Source organism: Ochotona princeps, chromosome 17 (assembly GCF_030435755.1).
Source record: "Ochotona princeps isolate mOchPri1 chromosome 17, mOchPri1.hap1, whole genome shotgun sequence".
Lineage (NCBI taxonomy): Eukaryota > Metazoa > Chordata > Mammalia > Lagomorpha > Ochotonidae > Ochotona > Ochotona princeps.
The window spans coordinates 4,257,100-4,277,286 of record NC_080848.1 but is presented as its reverse complement, the minus strand read 5'-3'; the positions used below and the strand labels follow the sequence as shown (position 1 = coordinate 4,277,286).

The following is a 20,187-nucleotide window of genomic DNA, read 5'->3' as shown; positions in this document are numbered from 1 at the left end:
TGCCTCCCACCATCCTTGCCAACCTTCCTGGTCCTGCTCCCTGCTTCCCTGGACCCCAACTAACAGCCATACATGGGAGTCATCCTGAGAGACCAGAACCCTCTGTGTAGTGTCTCAATTAAATACGAATCCAAGCAACACCTGAGGAGCACCATCCAGTAACCCCTCCTGGGTCCCATAGCTGGCAGGTGGCAGTCCTGGGGTTTGACTGCATGTCATCTGACTCCACAGCCCTGAGTCATCCTCAAGATTCACTATGCTGGCAAAGGCAACTCAGCTTCCGGATGTGACCCTGAGCGTGGGTTCCTGCAGGATCCTCAGAGCTGACACAGCCAGCGTCACATCCCTGGGAGCAGCCCAAGGCTGGGAGTCATCGTTTCTCAGGGAAAAGCTGAAGGCCAGACCAGCCAGGTGATGATGCAGCCGAGGCTCAGCAGGAAGGTCACCTTCAGCGAGACCAGGAACATGCAACTGATGTAGATCCAGAGCATCCTGAAAGGGAAAACAGAGAGAGGCAGTGGCCACTGGCCAGGCAGGAGTCCCTGATGCACCCCCTGCCTCCGAGCCCCACGCTCGGAGAAATGCAGAAAGCTGGTAGTGGCTCCTCATGATGGCTCTGCTAAGTGGCCCTTGAAGGGAGAACAGAGAGAGAAAGGCCAGCCGGCAGGGACAAGGATGAGCTGTTCCCACGGGGTGAGCAGGGATGACCCCCTTGCTTAGGTGTTCCCCGTGGTAACGCAGCAAGGTGGCGCTGTTGTCATACTTATAACTGGCTGCACTTTTTGAAGATGCCTCCAGCAATGGATCTGGTCTGCCCGAAGTCTGGCGAGCTGTTCGTGGAGGCAGAGTCTGGTCCCTCTCCCCCTGGACCTGGCAACTTTGTAGCTACGCAGAGAGAACACAGTGAAAGTCCTACAAATATGACTCTCCACCTGGCTCTCCCTGTCACCCATGATCCCAGCCGCCAAATTGCAAGCACCCACATGCCTTCCAGCCAACAGCCTCACCAACGCCAGGTGAGTGGGCTCCAGACAGTGTCATGAAAAGCTCTGGGGACATCCAGCTAAGGCCCCAGTCATCCTGCAGTGCAAACAAGCTGTCACTGCTATGGCCCAGTCCAAATCCTGACTGCAGCATCCACGCACGTCATCCATGAGTGCCGTGTGCCACTCAGCTGTGACATAAGGCAACCATAACAATGGGACCAACGCTCATCCTGTCAGTGAGGAAACTGAGCCATTAGGTTGCTTGCCTAGGTCCCCAGGCTGCCAGGAAAACATGCAAACTGGGACAGGAGTCCAAATGGTGGGCAGGAGTCCCTCACGCTTAGCTGAGAAGGAAATAGAGCTGAGGGCTGAGATGGAGGTGGGGACGGGGGGCCCAGGGCTTTGGGGAGGACCTGGAGTCAGCAGTAGGGCATCACACTAGAGTCAGGAGCGACCCCGGCCTCAGGATTGACTCCTGTGGACTTCCAGGATACATTAGGAACTGTGGTAAGGACTCCGTTTATCTTACCAGGTGGGATGCCCAGGGTTGGACATGGGACTGGCGGGCGTACCGGAGCCCACTGTTTCCAGGGTCCTGGCTGCTGCTGTTGTGGGGCCTGTGGGTCAGGGAACAGGTTAGTCTCCACCCTGATCAGAATCTGCAGTTCTCACAGAGCCACCACCGTACCTCCCAAGGGACCCCAGCAGAGAAGTGGGGCAGACAGAGGCGGGTCCCTGGGCGGTGCCCAGGCCAGCGAGCAGGAGGGCAGACAGAGGCGGGTCCCTGGGTGGTGCCCAGGCCAGCGAGCAGGGGTCATGGCACCACTGCCCTCAGCAGTTCCCAAGTTGGCAGGTGGGCAGCAGCGTCCCTTAGCAGGAGCTGCTGGGAGAAGAAAATGCTAGCCCTCCAGAAAAGCCCCCAAGAGGTTCTGGCACATTCTGGCCCTGCAGGGATGGTGGGAGTCCCAGGAACTTCCCAGGGGCAGGCCCAGCAGCCCCCCTCCCCTCAACCCCCTACACAAGCTCAAGTATGAAAAAACAAAAACTGCTGGTATGAACCAGCCCATGTCCCAGTGGGCCAAAGTGAAAAGGTAACAGGTGTGGTTTATATGCTAAGACAGGGCTATGGAGGGTCGAGATGCGAGGACTGGGGCACCCCAGGGAAGCTGCGATGAATGACACCCTTTCAACACCAAGTATCCATTCACAGAGGCCCTCCTCTGGGTCTAGACCTGGAACAGTCCCTGGACAGGCCATCTGGTCCCCACCTTGGATCCCATGTAACTCCTGTGTTACGCTGCTCAGCTCCTGCCCAGAAGGGAGCAACCCTGAGCCCCAGAACCCCAGAGCCTTCCTCTCCTCCTCACCCCCATCTTCAGGAATACAACAGCTGTCCCCTCTGCTAGCTCACACAAGCAGAGTCAAGACTGGAGGGGTCACAGGTCCCCCCACCTCCACTTCCCCGCTAGTTACACCTCTATGCACACCCAGGTGTGCTCCTCGCCCTATTCATGGCAGCCAGTCCAGGAGACAAAGCTAGACCCGACCTCAGCAAGGGGGCTGGGAACCTGTTCCCGCTCCAGGCAAAGGGAGAAGAGGAGAACTTACCTGGGAGAACAGCCACCGTCACTGGGGCCTGGGGGACATGCTCGGGCGAGTCCACTCCACACCAGTAAGTGTCCGCATCTCCCATCTCCAGGCTCGCCATGCTGACGATGAAGTGATGCTCGCGCGGCCTGTCCTGGAGGGTCACTCGGCCATCCCTCACCTCCTCCTTTGCTGGCTGTGCTGTCTCAATGACCCGGACACAGTCCATCCAGTTGGCCCCTCGGCACCAGAACTTCCTGCGACCTTCCTCTCCTACCTTGTACCTACATGTTATCATCAGCGTGCTCCCCACCGGGCCCGCTAAAACCTTGGGGGTGCCTAGGGTGAGGCAGCCTGAAAAACACAAGAGACACAGACTTAGCCAGGGTGGCACGGGGATCCAACGCCTGTGCCACTGACAGGGAAAAGGGGAGCAGTGACCTTGGCTACCCCACACCAGAAGCGCTCCCTCCCTGTACAAAGGCCTGCGTCAATGGCTGACTTGCCTGCTGGTGCTAGGAGCAGGAGAAATCTCCAGCTGCTTCCAGGTAGACCCAGAAAAAGCATTCTTTCTGGGCCCAGCATGATGGCTCAGTTGGTTGATCTTCCCCCCTCAAGTGCCAGGATTCCACATGGGCACCAATTTGTATCCCGGCTGCTCCTCTCTAGCTATCCTCCTGCTTGTGGCCTGGGAAAGATAGCCCCAAGTGCTTGGAACCCTGCACCCAAGAGGGACCTGAAAAAAGCTTCTGACCATTTGGGGAGTGAACCAGTGAACCAGTGAACCACACACACACACACGCACACACATACACACATGAGAGTGCCTCACAAATCCACAGGAAAATGAATCAAAAGATTATGGTACCAAAAAAACCCACCCTGAAATCCATGCCTAGTTTTTCCGTAATTCACGTTTTTCATGGAATTGCGAAGACCATTTGCATACCTGGGAATATTTTTTTTGAGGGGAGGCATTAAAACAAGCTTCTGATTTTTAAAATCCCATCCCACTGCCTGCTGAAGTGCCCTCGCCCTCATGCCTTCACAAACCTTCCTGCACACCCCTGTCTCCTGGATCTGTCGTGGGGAGCTCCAGCTGGCCCTCCTTCCCGCCTGCTTTTCACCCTTCGCCATCCCTCACTGTTTAGCTGGGGATGAGAGACACCTGAGCAAGGCCCAGCTCCTTGGTGATATGAACAGACACAATTTGGGGTTCAGGAGGGACCTGCACTGCTCTCCTCAGCTCTCTGGGGTGTCCTTCTCACCCATGCATACACCCCCTAACTGCCCCAGGGCAACATGCGTTAGGGCCAGTGGCACTCGGAGCTGGAAGATGGAGTTAACGGGGCTATTCAGGAGTAATAGGCAAGAATTCCTTAGAGTGAAACACTTTTGACCGAGAGAGAGAGAGAGAGAGAGAGAGAGAGAGAGAGAGAGAGAGAGAAGGATGGAGCTGGAGACCCCAAATTCTAAGGAAGAACCCCACAGTCATCCTCCAGTCTTCAGCAGGCTGGGGAGCAGGTTTCCCTCTGTCCAGGGCTATCAGGTAGATATAGAGGAGATGGGGAGATGGGAAGGGACTAAGGCCTCCTGGGCAGGGGCTGAAGTACGCACATCACCTTCACTCCGGCCCCACCTTGTCCTCTTCCGCCCATCCCTCAGGCCCCCTCACCTTGGCCAGCCCAGTATCACTCAGGCCCCCTCACCCTGGCTAGCCCAGTATCCCTCAGGCCTCTCTCATCCTGGCCAGCCCAGTATCCCATTCCACACACTGAAGCCCCACAGGCTTTATGCCCTCGGTGGGGAAAAGGCTGAGGTGGGGCCACATCTCCCAAGGATAACTTTTTGCCTCTCTGTCCATTAAGGAGCAGGATATGGGAGAGGCAGACTTGGCATTTTCTAGATTTCCGCAGCCTCTGCATATCCTCTCCAGCTCTCTACACAGCCTCTCCGTCCCCCGGGCTCAGCAGACAAGGCCCTCCCAAGCCCCACTCACCTGGGAGGCAGAGGAGGAGGAAGGCGCTGCCCAGCTGCATGGTCTCTGACCACATCAACCGAGGGACTGGCACACGGGCCCTTCCGCCCCACACTCTGGAGCCCGCTGATCCCCATCCTGGCTTCTCCTTTTGCTTTCCTCCTCCACTTCCTGTTCTTGTTGTCATTTCACTTCTTGGTTTGCAGAACCAGTGGTTCCCTGTGCAACAAAAAAAAGGAGGAGGAGAAGGAAGGAACTCCTGGGAGGCTTCTCAAAGCAGGGCACGGAGGAAGTGCAGTGAAAACCCTCAGGGGTAGGGAAATCCACATGGAAATGGTAAATATGGTGAACAGATGTTCCTGTAAATTTTGTCTTTCTTTTTTTTTTTTTTTTTACAAGTTTTACATTTCATCCCACAAGGACTCCCTGTGGTTGTATCTGGGATAGTCCCACTATGCACCAGGGTATTTTCTGTTTCTCTCTTCCAGACACTGGCAGCCACCCTCCAGAGCAATTTTAGACCCTTGTCGTCCAGCACCATCTAGGTTAGCAGCCAAGAAACTGAAAACTCACACCTAAGGAACTTGACCAACATTGGTCTGTGCGTTGAGCCCCAAGGCAAGGCTAAGGCAGGGACTCCGGGGCTGACTCAGGGCCTGCCACTCCCACTGCAGTCACTGCAACGACATGTTCCTTGGGGACTGGCTGACTCAGTGACTGAACCCCCTCACCTCTTTGAATCTCTAATCCTGCAGCAGTGGGCTGTGGTTCTGGCTTCTCCCGGGACACCCGCTCCTGGGCTCTTGCCCTTAGCCTCTCACCTCAGGATGCCCCGCTCAGCAACATATGGCTTCCAGCATTCCCATACCTTTGTTTTCATTGTGTGTAACCATTTTTGTTGCTATTCCAATTGGGTCTTCATGGATATAATTTGTTAAAACTTGTTCTTCACTTTTTTTCTTTGAAGATTGATTTATTGGAATGTCAGATTTAGAGAGAGAGACAGAAAGATCTTCCATCTGCTGATTCACTCCCCAAGTGGCCACAGTGGTCAGAACTGAGCTGATCCAAAGCCAGGAGATTCTTCTGGGTCTCCCACTCAGGTGCAAGGTCCCAAGGCTTTGGGCCATGCTTGACTGCTTTCCCAGGCCACAGGCAGGAAGCTGGAAGGGAAGCAGAACAGCTGGGACTAGAACCGATGCTCAGATAGAATCCCAGCACATGCAAGGCAAGGACTTTAGCCACTAGGCTACCTCACCAGGCTCCCCCCACCCTTTTTTTAGTGATTTATTTATTTGGTAAGGGTCTAAGCATGTAAGCCATCTTCCCACTGCCTTCCAGGTGCATCAGCAGCAAACTAGACCAGAAGTGAGGCAGTCAGGCCTTGGACTGTGGCTCATATACATCATGCTGTGCACCACGCAGGCCCCTCAATGTTCAGTCTTCACACGCAGTTACTGCCTAGAAGTTTGTGGTGGCGGGTGGCCATCTGGCATAGCAGTCAAGGCACTTGTTGGACATCCATTCTTTTTTTTATATATAAGATTTATTTATTTTTTTATTACAAAGTCAGATATACAGAGAGCTGGAGAGATAGAGAGGAAGATCCTCCGTCCAATGATTCACTCCCAGCCATTGCTGTCATCTGATGAGTGAATCAATGGATGGGAAATCTGTTTCTGTAACTTTGCTTTCAAATATATTAGTGAGTCTTTAAAGAAGAAGGAGGAGAAGGAAGAGGAGGAGAAAATGTTAGCAAACAAGAAGCGATGTACAACAGAAACTCTGGACTCCACTGGTGGCGTTTGCTGTCCCCTTACAGCTCTGGCTTAATTAGTGTGTTTTTAGGCTCTGTTTAGACGGTGACGCTTCTGCCACCACCCACCCTGGGCAGCTGGCATGCTTGCCCTCACACAAGTGACGAATCCTCAGGGTGTCATGGCTCATTTCTGTCACTGCCCTTTCTTTCAAGCCACACCAGGCTGTAACCCTGGCCGTGCTAAGCATGCACAAAGGGCAAGAGGGCTCACCATTGAAGGGCTGAGCAGGCCCAGGTGACCAATGCCCTTCGTCTAGACCTGCCCATCTGGGACCTGCCGCTCTGTCTCTGCTCCTGGTCAAATCAAACAAACCAGCACGACAGGCAGTTCTTTGGGTTCACCTCCTGAGCTCCTGGTGAACACCCCTTCTCCCCACCTTGTTGCTAGTGGAGTTCCAGCTGCCAGTGTAGTTCAGAGTGCCGCTCACTGAATGCCACTAGGATATGGGTCCTGCAACACTACATCGTTCTGCCTGCTGCTCACCCGTGTCTGTCAGCCTCCAGGTGCCCCTCTACTGTCATTTTTCCTCTCCTATTTCTGGAAATGTGTCCTCTCTGCTTCACACTGGCTAAAGTTTCTCCATCTGCTTAAACGTGTCCTTGCTCTCTTCCACCATTTTGATTCTAGCTTCCCGTGCCTTGAGAGAGAAAAAAAAAGATCCATTTATTTGAAATGCAAAGCAACAGATAGAGAAGGCAGTCTCCCACCCCTTGCTCCCTTCCCAAATGGCCACAGCAGCCAGCATTGGTCAGGTGGAAGCCAGGAGCCAGGAATTCCATCTGGATCTGCCAGCATGGGTGCAGGGAGCCAAGGATTTGGGCCATCATCTGCTGCCTTCCCAGGCACATTAGTAGGGAGCCACACGGGAAGCAGAGAAGCCAGGATTAGAATTGGCACTGCCATATGGGATGCCACTTTCACAAGCCATGGCCTAAACCTCCATGCCACCTCATGGAGGCCCCTCCATGCCTTCTCCCCTCCCACCACTGGGCTTCAGCTGCCCAGTTGCAGGGCACTTCCTCATCCAAGCAGCTTTGTGCTCCTTGCCCAGGCGACAGCCCCCAGCATCCCCTGTCTCCAGGGAGCTTATTCCTGGGACTTCCCTGTGCTGTCTCCCAAGTGTAGACTGTTTGCTCTTCCCTTCCCTTGCACTTGGTTAACTCATGCTCTGACTTCAAGTCACCACTTGCCATTCATTCATGCATTCACTGAGCATTCACCAAGCACTCATTTCATGCCAACCACTTCTGCCAGGTGCTAGAACAGAGCAACAACACAAAGCTGACGTTCTGATAGGAGGGCAAGAAAGGATAAGAAGCAAATGTGAGATGTACCCAGCTTATGATGCGCGAGGAGGAAAGCAGAGCTGGGGCGTAGGTGCAGGGAGGTCCCTGTTACACCAGGCTCCTGGCTGGGGTAAAGGGTTCAAGGCAGAGGTAGCAGCCACTTCAAAGGTCCTGGGGCAGGCAGAAGAGGTCAAGGTGTCTGAAACAGAGGGAATCGGAGAAAGGCTGGAATGAGATGACCCCAGAAAGGCAGTAGGGTTCACCAGCCCAGGCTTATCAGCCTTCATGGGAACTGTGGACTTCACTCGGACCCATTCCAGAGCCACTAGCTTGGCCCTGAAGGGGTCGCCCTAGCTATGGGGAGGAAAAGCTATTGGCAGAGGTAAGGAGGGACACTGAGAGTCTCTGAGAGGCCACTGCCGCCTTCTAGGTGCAAGATGATGGTGCCGGCACCAAGCAGGGTGCTGGGAGGGTACCCCAGCATCTCCTTTGTGTATTGTGGTTGTTAGGAAATAACACTGCAAACCCAAGCACCAGATGCAGCAAGTCACATGAAAGGTCCTTATTTGCACAGAGGAAGAGGGCGGCTTCAAGAAGCTGGAGCAGAGAGAGGAAGGCAAGGAGCGTGCTTTTATAGCACAGGGGTGGGTGCTGGAAGTATAGGGTCATGGGGATTGGTAGATGCCTCTCCACTCTGAGGCTCAGCTCAGCATCCGCTGTGCCCAGCATCTCCCAAGCTCAATGTCAGAGGAAAGCTCTCACGGTAGGGTGACACCTGCCACTCGACTCACGCCTGGGGTCTGCCAGCCACGCTCTGGGACATCAGCACGGCTGGCAATGGGGTCTGCCAGCCTCGCTCGGGGACATCAGCACAGCTGGCAATGGGGTCTGCCAGCCACGCTCGGGGACATCATCATGGCTGGCAATGGCTGTGCTTACTTTGTGCCAGAGATGACTCTGAATGCTCTCTGGTCTTCCTTCATTAAATCCTCTTGCCAACCAAATGGGCAGGTGCTACCTTACCTTTCAGAGGTGGAAACTGAGGCAGAAGGTTTATGACTTATTGGAGAGAGGCAGACGCCAGCAGTCTGAGCCATCCCTGGCAGGGGTGGCCATCTTCCAAGGTCTGAGCTTCCAGCTCTCTCTCAGTCCCACCCCCTCTGACCTATGACCTCTGACCTGCAGAAGCCTCAGTCCCTAGAACCTTCCTCTGTTTCCCAGGCTCCCCTCTTCCAGCTTGCTTCTCTCCCTTCCAGTCCTGAAGGACCTGAAGGCATGTTATGGCTCGCTCCTGCATCATGTTGGGGGTTTCCCTTTATGCCTCTCGAAGCTCAGATCCCCAGGCCCACTGCAAAGCTCCCCACAATGTGGGGAAGACACGCCCACACTCGCCCCAGATCTCAGAGCCTCACCCCCTCCTTCCCTTGGCCATTGGTCAGACCCCCTGAGGACGCGCTTCAGGCAGCAGAGTCCAGATGTAGAACCCACTTGCCTGGTGTGATGGTGGGGGGTGGGACAGTGATGATTCAAGGCGGAGGAAGCCTCAGCCCCTCAGAGAAGCCCCAGATCGGAGAAGGGTCAAGCCAGGTCTGGTCCAGCAGCCTGCTGGGGAAGGCACGGAAGTGGGTCCAGACATGCTCCTTCTCCATCCTACAAACCAGGAGAAAAAGTCCCATTTCTGGCGCATTGCCCTGTGTCCCCGGCTTAGGCCAGACCCTGGGAGTCAGAATATGAAATAATTGCTACCAGTTCTCTTGATTCTGGCGTATTTTTGAGAATTAAAATGTCAGGACTCCAGGCGCACCAAGGGTCTGACAGTCAGAGCCGCACGGATTAAGGAGAGGATGGGGAGCGCGCGCCCCCTAGTGGAAACCACTGGAAGGTGGGGAAGGCTCTAGGGAGAAGCTGGTGGATGTGTTCCCTTGTTTTCCAGGGGATGGGAAGCCAGCTTCCACTTCTGAGCACTGATAGGGAAGGGTTGGAGGCTGAGCTTGGAATTCGGGTCAGCTGGTATCCCTGCTGAGTGATGGCTGAAGGGAGGTGGGACTGGGACATGTGTGTCACCTTTCCAGGTCTGAGTCATCGCAGAGTTTATATAGACACCAACAGAGTGGTGCTGTCCCCAGGGGATTTTGTCCCCTGAGCATCACAGACATTTTTCCTCCTTCTGGCCAACATGCCCCAGTCTTTGGCCGAACCTGCCAGGTCTCCAAGTCCCCAGGAGTCACGGAGCTTCCAAGGAATCGCCTCTGGGACCAGGCAGCCCCCATCAGACCCTGCAACAGCCAGGAAACCTCCCTGAACTGCCCTGGATCAAAGAGCCTCCCTCCACAGCCACCCCACCACCTCGTTCTCTCCATCTTTCCTATCATCCATCTTCTGAGATCTGCAAGGACCAATCTTAAATGTGAGTGAAGGCAGAAAATCCAGTCCAGAAGAAGCCTCTGCACTGTTCCTCTGGCTCAGGGCACTGGTGGGCATAGAGAGCTCAAGGAGCAAGAAGGAGCCCTGAAGGCAGGACAAGGCAGTGCAGAGGACCCTGGGCAGCAGCGTGGCTCTCCCAGGGACACTGGGACTGCATTCATCCTGGCTGCCCCTGGTTGGGCTGTGTCCCCAGCTGCAGAAGGAGGTCACAGACACCTGAGTTTGCACAAGTGATCTCAACATGCTGGAGGGAAAAACATCCTCCAGGTGACCCCTCTCCACCATCAATTTAGACAGCTTCTAGACCAGGTTTCATTCGAACATTCTACAACTTTAGAGACATCCCTACAATAAAGACATGCCAAAATGTCACCTGTGTTCTAAGGGTAGACGTTTTGGCACAGTCACAATTTGGGTCACCTGCATTTTGTATATGAGTACTCGGGATTGAGTCCTGGATCCTCCACTTCTGATCCAGCTTCCTGCTAACGCAGCTGCCAGGCAGCAGATGGTGGCCCAAGGGCTTGGGTTTCTGTCCCCTGATGGAGGTGCTGGCTTCTGGATTAGCCTGGCCCCGTTCTGGCTGCTGCAGGCAATTGAGGCATGAACCAACCAATGAAGATCTTTGTGCGCTCTCTCTCTATTACCATGCTATTCATTGGGAAGATTTACAGAGAGAAGGAGAGACAGAGAGATCTTCCATCCCCAAATGACCACAATAGCTGGAACCGAGCTGATCTGAAGCCAGGAGCCAGGAGCTTCTTCCAAGTCTCACTACTGGGAGCAGGGTCCCAAAAGTTGGGCCATCCTCTACTGCTTTTCCAAGCCAGAAACAGGGAGCTTCATGAGAAGTGGAGCAATCGGGAAACAAATCAGTGCCCATAAAGGGAACAAGCACTGCAAGACAGAGGATTAAACAATTGGGCCACCATATCACCCCACAAATATGTAAGTCTTGTAAAATATTATCTAAAGGTAGTATAAATAGCCTGTAAGTAAGTTATGAATAATAATTGATGTACACCTATAACGCCCCCAACCCAGATTAATAGAATTTATTAAAAAATTTTTCTTTCCTGAATCAATTGTAGAATGCAATTCCCTGTGTAAATCTTCAAGATCCAGAAGATCAAGTTCCACCAGCATCCCACTGTCTCACGGCCTCTAGCAGCTCCACTTCCTGGTTTATCATGTGTGTGCACGTGTGTGTGCCTGCATGCATGGGGGGGTGTATGTGTCCTCTGAAATTGAGGTTCTGCTCTACAAACTGTCCCTTCTTCCTTTGTGGCCATTTTCCATGGACCAGCTGATTTTTCAACTTGCTTCCACCTCCAAGATCCCAGATGACGAAAGCTAAATAGTCTGACTTTTAAATCAAGTGCAGCAGAGTTTCAAGACGAAGGAGGAGAAGGAGAAGAGGAAGAGGAAGAGGAAAAAGAAGAAGAAGAAGAAGAAAACATTGTTTATGAGAACTGTCTCCTGTCTGGCTGCCACCCAAAACACCAACCTCAGTTAACAGTTCTGTCAAGGTGTCTGGCCCAGAGCAGTACTCAGTGCACAAATGTTGACTGACAACCCTGTTTGCTGAGGCTGAAAACATGAGGTCTCTCTGGAGTGAAAAAGTGAAAGCCAACACTTTGATGACAAGCAAGAATGTCCCAAAATCCTCTCTACGGCCACAGCCAAGTCCTGGGGCCATGGTAGATGCCCAAAGCTACCAGCTACCTGTCACCTGGCCTCATTCCTGCACCTGTGCAACTGTCCCTTATCCAGAGGGGACAGCACTGCACCCAGGGTTGTGGTAATTGGCAAGCCATCAAAGGTCATTGAGGGAGAGCTGGGGGCAGATGGAAATGAGGAATGTAGCCAGGAAGGGCTTGAGCTGGCAGAACCTTAGCCATAGGAGTTACAAATCAGACACCACTTTCTGACACTAAACCTTAGCAGACGCTTGAACCCGCCATTCAACCAGATATCACATCAAATGCTCTTTCTGGACAATGTGGGAGACTGCTTCTAACAACCACAGCCAATGCTCATTGTCATGACGCCCCCAGACCTGGCTGAGGCCCACATCCTTACCTAGTCTTTCTATCACCTCCTTGTTGGACCACTAAACAGAGGGAAGCGAAAGCTGTAAGGTGGAGGAGAAGGGGGGCTTGGTGATACAACAGGTTAAGCCACGGCTTGCGACACCACCTTCCCATATACCCAAGTAGCTTGGGTCAAGTCCTGCCCACGCTTCCAGTGCAGCTCCCCACTCATGTACCTGGGAGGCAACAGATGATGTGACCCAAGCAGTTAGGCCTCCGCCATCCACATGGGAAACCTGGATGGAGGTCTTGGCTTCTGACTTCAGCCTACCCCAGTCCTGGTCGTTGCAGCTGATAGAACAACAGAGCCAGCCCTTATCAGATTCGGGTCCTCTAACTACCAGCCACTTGGCTCCACTCTCCCAGGCCACCATCCCATCTCTCCAAAGGAAGCAAAGTCCTATTTTAGAGACTTCATGGGGTACAACCATTGATTTGTGGCCAGTCATTGCAGACCCCACAGCACTCCCCCTGCCACCCCTCCCCAGAGCCTGGACCTCCCATCTGCTGTGCTTCCTGACACAGGGAAACCACCAGGCTGGGGATGAGGTCACGAAATGACGGGGTTGGGGAAAGACACAGACAGAGCGAGACACCGGGGGGGGGCTGCACCAGTCTGTCTTTAGTGCGTCTCACAGCCATCAATTACTCGGCTGGCAGGCCATGACATCATGGCTGATGGGACAAGTGCTGGGGCACCTTCAATGTGGCCTTGTGGAAACAGGGAAGGCATAGCACTGGGTCCTCATCCTCAGAGCTTGTCTTTAAAATAGCCCCCTGTCCCCACTCCCAGTCCAGCCACCTCTGCAGCTCTGTGACCTCACTTCCAGCATGGCTGTCAGGTGTCTGCTGGCTGATGTCTGACTTTGTCACAGTTTGCCTGCCGAGCACTGTTTTTCTCCCCTGCCTGTGCCTGACTTCTGGAGAAGCAGGTGAAAGAAGCCCATCTGTTCTCACTTCTAAAATACCAGGTGTAAGGAAGAGTCCCTCTGGATTAAAACCAGGCCACACAGTCACAGAAAGTCACTCTTGATTTCTCCCGTCGCTCTGCCGACTTTCTTGCTACTTTAATTTCTCTCCAGCTTGGCCCATCTGTATTCTCTCTTCCAGTGTTCCCCTCATCCCCTGGGCAGGGCACTTCTGGCACAAACTGGAAGGAGGGTCCCTAGGAGTCTCTTTCATCCCACCCTAGACTGGTCCTTATACCTCTTCACCCTGGTCTCTGTCTACAGCATTCAAACAAGGATTGATTTTTCACTCATCCATCCTTTCCCATTCTTTTGTTCTTTGTGTGATAGAATGTTGAAACACAAAACAGCTCTTCTATAACAGTTACTCTACACTCGATCTTAGCCAAAAGGCCAAGAAGGGATCGCATCCATGACGTAGGAGCTCATCCAAATTCTAAGAGTGAGCAAGGCAAGGATGACGTGGCATCTTCATAGGTCTCAGGGTCCTTTAAGCCCATGATTCTACTATCCAACTCCTGGCTTCCATGTCAAGGCCAGACAATGGCCCCAGTGTCCAACACCAGCTCCATATTCCAGCCAGAGGAAGCAAGGAACGGGGAGAGAAAGGCTTCTTCTTCTTTCTAAGGGCGTGACCCCTGACCACAGATCCCACGCACTAGAATGTAGCCCCATCACCACAGTTAGCTACAAGGGAGCCGCGAAACATTTTGGCTTCCCAACTGTGTGTCCAGGTGAATCTTCCACTGCTATAAAAATAAAAATAAAGATCATGCACATATTGTGGGGTCCATAAGTAATCAATCCCTTCCTCCTACTGAGCTGGAATTCTCCCTCATCTCTTTGGACAGCTAGATCCTTTCTGGATAGCCTTCCGGAGCACACTGGTTGAGGGGTAGGGGGAAAGCGGCCAAAGTTTAGTGTTTCCAAACTTGCCTTCATGGTAGGATCATCCTCAGAGCTTCATAATGCTGCCTGTCCCCAAGCCTCACTCCAGCAAATCCAGAGTGAGAAAGTCCACAAGATCCATATTTTGATAAGGACTCCCAACCTTCCCAGGTCTGAGGGAACCCTTCTGAAATTGGCCTGTGGGGGTATGACGAGATCTCCCCACCCCTACAGGATATGGTAACATCACATGTAGCATTGCAGGAGTAACGTGCATGGCACAGCTCAATTATGAAAACCTCGGGGTCATTATCAATGCAGGAAGGAGGAATGTTCTCAGAGAACACAAGCTATGCCCTTGTTTGCTCTTGTCCCATTCGTTGCCCATAATCCCATGAGATGAGTACTACTGCTCCCCATTTTCACAATGGGAAAACTGGGGCTCAGGAAAGTCAGGAAACAGTCTGAGTCACATCCCTGGGAACCAGCTCAAGAAGGTTCCCACATCATGTCTGTCTGAATCCAACCCCGGCTTCCTTTAACCCACCACTGATCCTCCAACAGAAAATCCTAGAGCCACATGCACCTGGTGGTGTTGAACATGAACTCAGACCAGCATGCAGTGAGCTTTGAATAAATACTTCGACGTGGGAGAATTAAAGGCAGATTCTTGCACATGAAATACAGAAGATGTATGTAAAAGTTTGTGTGGTGCTGTTTGTGGTGTTTGTGGTGTGAGAGAATGGATGAAAGCAACATGGTTGTTGTCAGTACAACAGACTGAATATTACACTCAAGTGCAGCAGAATCTTAGCCTTGTAAGCTCAAGGCTCAAAAGCAGCTGAAGTTAATTAAGAACGCAAATAGATGCAAGTCTTTCATGGCATTCAATGTGATATTATGACATATACTATAAAGGTGGTAGGTTGACTCCTACTAATGGACGTACACAACACCTCAAATATTTATCATTTCTCTGTGATGAGAACACTTAAAATCAACTCTTTTTGCAATCATAAAATTTATATATTATTATTAAGTATTGATCACTAAACTATGCAACCAATCACTGGATCTTAGTTCAGATATTTCTCACCCTTTGACCAAAATGTCACCAAAAGTGCTGGTTTGCTGCAAAGAACACTTGAGAACACAAGAGAGTAGAGAGTAGCAAGGGCGACTGAGAGAGAAGTACCAGTCTACTTTGTTGACTTGTCAGTTGAGCTGCACCTGCCTGAATACAAGATCCCAAGCCTGAATACAAGAGCAAGCCCCTTGCCCTGAGGATACAAGTCTACAGGTTTCCCAGCAATACTCACTGTGCTCTGAGATTCCACTGGGGGCCAGTGTCCACAAGGAGGAGGCAGTGAGTTGCACAGCGCTCTGTACCCAACATAAGAGGCTACCCACATGTTTGGTTTGTGTCATCCTCTGCAGCTCCCAGACTCGGCAAGCCAGAAGATAGCTACAGGGCTAACAGCCACTAGAAGGATCCAGGCGCATAGTGTCCTAGCCCACCGTGGTTGTCCTGGTATCATAGCCTCTTTGTAAAAAGGGGTCGTTTTCTGTGCCTGGCATTGGTTTTCTACTTGCACTGTGGTCCTCATGCATGTTCCAGGAATGTGGGCAATGCATGTTCTTCCTGCAAACCTCTGAAGAGGCACCCCCAGCCCTTGCAAGCTGCCTTAGCATCTCCATTTCTCAACCTTGGCCAAGAAGCAAGAAATATTGGAACCTAGAGCTCACCAGCCCTATATACCAGGAAGATGCCAACACTGAGTGAATCTCCACAATCCCTCCTGGTTCCAAGAAAGGCTCATTCACTCATTACTCTTCCTGTGTTCCCCAAAAGCACCGCTCAAGGAGGCAGGAGAAGACATGGCAGCAAAACCTGACATCTTGTGAAGGGGCTCCATAGACAACCTTCCTTGTTGGAGAACATGCCTCAGCCACCAAGACCGTGGCTCCTTGAGGGGTTGGGACAGGGGAGGACACCCCTTGGAGGCCCTCTTTAGGAAGGAGGAGTGGCCAGTTCCTGACTCCCTCCTTCACTTCCATCTCTTCCTCACCTGCAGCAAAGCAGGGTGGTCCCCCTCCCCTCTGGGGTCCCAGCACATTCAGTCTACATTGTTCATATAATGACGCCCTTAGGGCTCATTCGGTGTATGCCAGCCACTGGGCTGAGCACTTTTTTTTTTCCTTGTTCAAATGGTTTTAATAGTTCTCCAGTTATGAATTGCTGCCAGTTTCACTCGATGAGGTCGTCCACTGATTGACACAGTCCATCATAGAGTCTTCATTTGCCCAGTATTTCGCTGCCAACATATAGCTGAGATGGTTGATTGACTTGCTCTGTCCTCTGTCTTTTCTTGGCTAGGGTTCTGAGTCCAGCAGTTCGATTGGGTAGATCTCCAAAGAAACTTTGAGGTATTCCCAGACCAGATTCTTGTATGTTCTAGCAAGCACAGGGCCCGGCACAGTCCATCACCCTGATCAGCTGGTGGTTTCAACTGCTGGGTTGGTTCTGTTTTCAGTCCTGATTTCCACTGGAACCAATGGGTGTTGCAGTCCAGCCTGGTTCTGCCCAGCACACACTCGGCCCCCGCATCAACCAGTGACAGCTGCAGCCTAGTCAGAGCGACCCACAATAACCCCCACCAGGCCCGCCCCTACCCTGGCCTGGTTTGCCAGTATGTATAGCAGACTAGTCCAGTCTGTCCCACATCCTATTTGGCTCTGGTACTTGTCAGTGGGTATTAAAGCTTAGTTCCATCTAACCAGCTCAACTCTCCTGGGCTGAGCACTTTCCATGCGTCCTGTCCCTTACTCCCCACAGTGATCCTACAAAACAGGAGAGTGGAGATTAACAACTGAAAGTAACAATCCAAGCCACGCATGTCACAAACCAGAACCCCTGGATTCAGAGCCGTGCCTGAGCCTGTGCACCTCGGCACCTCCCTTGCCTACCATTGTGACCCTGACCACAGAGTAAACTGTCAGTCTTGAGGGAGCTGTGGTCTTCTGCCCATTCGTCCTGAGCTCCTAGGACAGTGCCTGGCTAGGGATGAATGAATGGATGGATGAATGAATGAAGAATTACTTTCTCCAAAGCCTCAAGGAACGGCACGGCCTCCTCTGTCAGCATGATTCATAACCTATATCACCATCACGCATGCAGGTGAGCTCCCTACTGCACACCCTCCCTCATTCCAGGAGCCCAGAGCTTAGCAGGGGGAGCTGGGCCACAGCCCTCACCAGAGGTAAGGCATTAGTAAGTCTGCCAGCCCTGTCCTCATTTCACAATTCCAGGTGTTTCCTCATGCTGGGGTCCGTGTGATGGGTATGGAAGACAGGAAGGTGTGAAGAGTATTGTTCCATTGCAGGCAGGGCCGCAAAGAACTTCCCACTGTTTGACCACCTGAATGCAGCTCCGCCTCCCTCTACATGGACACCGGACAACCCCACTGAGATTTCTGTAATCTATTTAGGCATTGTCTGCCTCTGCGGAGTTGATGTATAGTATCAGTGTGAGCTTGGAAGCTGATGTTGCTGATACAGTTTTTAGCCAAAAGGCCTTTCATTATTGCTGTCATGGCTGCCCCCACTGACAATATGCTGATCAAGGGTGTTAACTCCCCTTTTGATCCTATGCTAATCAAGGGTATAGCAGAAACCTATGCTTAGGGTTCTCCTCCCCCATTGACCATATTCTAATCAAGGGTGTTCTGTCCCCAGGTGTAGTGAGAATCTATTCTTTCCCTCCTTCTTTGATCTTTAGGTCCTGCCTTCTGTGATACATTTCCTCCCTTAGCTGATTCAAGACTAAGCTGTAGAATGAGGACTGTAGTAGAAATGTGTTACTGATTGATATGTACCATCTATTGAGAACTTCCTGACCGCAGGGTCAGGATGGATAACATTCTGCTTTAAGGTGAAACAAATGCCAGAATTATCCTTAGAAACACCCACTTGACCATGACATAAAAATTCTGAGCCAGATTTTGACTGGGTCTGTATAAATAAAGCGGACAGCTTTCCCGCATTGTCCACAATGATCATGGAATTGTAGTGGTCCGTCTCTCTCTCTCTCTCTTTGTGCCTCATCCACGCACCCTTCTCGAGTTCCAAACTCAGCTGGAGCTGGACTCCGGCATCCTCAAACTCTGCTTACCCATCCTGCAAGTTCTCAGTCTCTAAGATTATTCTCTGTGACTATTGTTTTCTGTGACTAAGTTCTCTGCAACTATTGTTTGGAAAGGATTTCCTCAGTGACATCAAGTGGGGCTGTCACTTTATCTCTACTCAAGGTTCAGCTCAAGACTTCGGAATCAAACGAATACAAGCGGCAATCCACATTTTCCTGAGTTCAAATTCCAACTAACTGTGTAAACTGTGAAATTCCCTTGGTGTCAGTATCTGTTGCTGTGCTTCAGGCAGTAACAGCTGTCTTAAGCATTTGCTGGTCAAATTAAATAAGATAATTATAGAACTTTTGGCTCAGTGTCCAGCATGGTAGTAAATGCTCGAGAAGTATTGATTCTTTTTTTTAAATGAATTATTTAAGTTTCTTTTTTATTTTAAAGGCAGAGTTACAATGAGGAGAGACACAGAGAATCTTCCATCTATTGAATCAATTCTCAAAAGGCTATAACAGCCAGAGCCAGGCTGATCTGAAGCCAGAACCTAGGAGCTTCCTCCAAATTTCCTACATGGGTTCAGGGAGCCAATGACCTGAGCCATCCTCCACCATTGTCTGAGGTCAGATGCGGAAAACTGGATCGAAAGTGGAGCATCCAGGACTTGAATAGGTGACCATAGGGGAGGCTGGTGCTGAAGGCTGAGGCTTGGCCTCCTATGTCATGGCACCAGCCCCCTAAACACTGATTTGTTAAAAGTCTGGCCCGGAGGTTGGTGGTGTGGTGTATTGGGCTAAGCCACAGCTTCTGACACCAGCATGTTCTATCAGAATACTGGGGTTTGAGTCCCAGCTATTCTACTTCTGATCCAGCTTCCCGCTAATGCACCTGGGAATGCAGCAGGAGCCGGTCCAAGTACAAAGAGACCTGTGACCCACATGGGAGACCAGGATGAAGTATATGGCTCCTGGCTTCAGGCTGGTCCATCCCTGATTGTACAACCATTTGGGGAGTGACTCAGTTGATGCAAAATATTTTTTCTCTCTCTCTCTCTCTCTCTCTTTCACTTCACCCTTCAAATAAATAAGTAATCTATAAAATGCAAATCTGATCCAGTACACCTAAGGCAACCATGTAAGCATGAAGTGCCTCCAGAATCAAGTCTGAATCATCCTAGTTTTAGGGTTTTCAGACATTATCAGCAAGCTCCCTGATCGCTAGCCCAGAAGTTTATTCTGCTGCAAACCATGGCCACATACAAAAAGCTCAGCCTTCCTAATGCATAAACACAAATAAGCAACCAAGTATCCCTAGGCACTTGGCAGGGAAAAACTCAGCTGCATGAAGGAGAAAAACCAACATGACTAATAAAACTGACCCTGGGCAAAATAGAGATAATTTTAGGAACAGGAGAAGTTTTTAAACATTTGAAGACATTGGAAAAGACACTGTCTCTGTAGGACAGAGGTAAAACGAAATTGAGCAAGATAGCTCAAGAAATTTAAAAATAGAAAAATCATGATTCAGCAGTTTCAGTTCAAAGTTTATACTCTAAAGAATTGAAAGTAGGGCCTCAAAGAGGTGTTCATTTGCATGTTCCTGGTAGTTTCAGTCACAGTAGCCTTGGGGCTAAAGCAGTGGCTCAACAAGCTAATCCTCTACCTGCAACTGCTGACATCCCATATGGCTCTGGTTCATGTCCAGGCTGCTCCACTTCCAACCCAACTTTCTTCTTATGCCCTAGAAAAGCAGTGAAGGATGGCCCCAGTCCCTGGGACTCTGTACCTACATGGGAGGCCCAGAAGAGGCACCTGGCTCCTGACTTCAGATCAGCTCAACTCTGATGGTTGTGGCCATTTGGGGAGTGAACCAGCAACTGGAAGATCTTTTGTTCTGTCTCTCCTTTTCTCTATAAATCTAACTTTTCAAGAAAAATAAACAAATCCTTGATTTTTAAAAAAATGTCAGGTATGCAAAAAATTCAAAAGTGCTTTGGTGGTCCCTTTCTTAAGTTACTTGAG

General features: G+C 51.3%; 1 protein-coding gene across 1 annotated transcript; it reads right to left on the bottom strand.

The window, feature by feature from the left end:
- Positions 1-284: 284 nt before the first annotated feature.
- Positions 285-4,704, bottom strand: LOC131482432 (CMRF35-like molecule 6). Its single transcript, XM_058676485.1, has 4 exons — positions 4,573-4,704; positions 2,595-2,927; positions 1,516-1,603; positions 285-492 (listed from the first exon to the last, which is right to left on the bottom strand). The coding sequence occupies exons 1-4, from the start codon at positions 4,625-4,627 to the stop codon at positions 381-383; spliced, it is 588 nt and encodes a 195-aa protein (XP_058532468.1). The 5' UTR covers positions 4,628-4,704; the 3' UTR covers positions 285-380.
- Between the last annotated feature and the right edge of the window lie 15,483 nt (positions 4,705-20,187).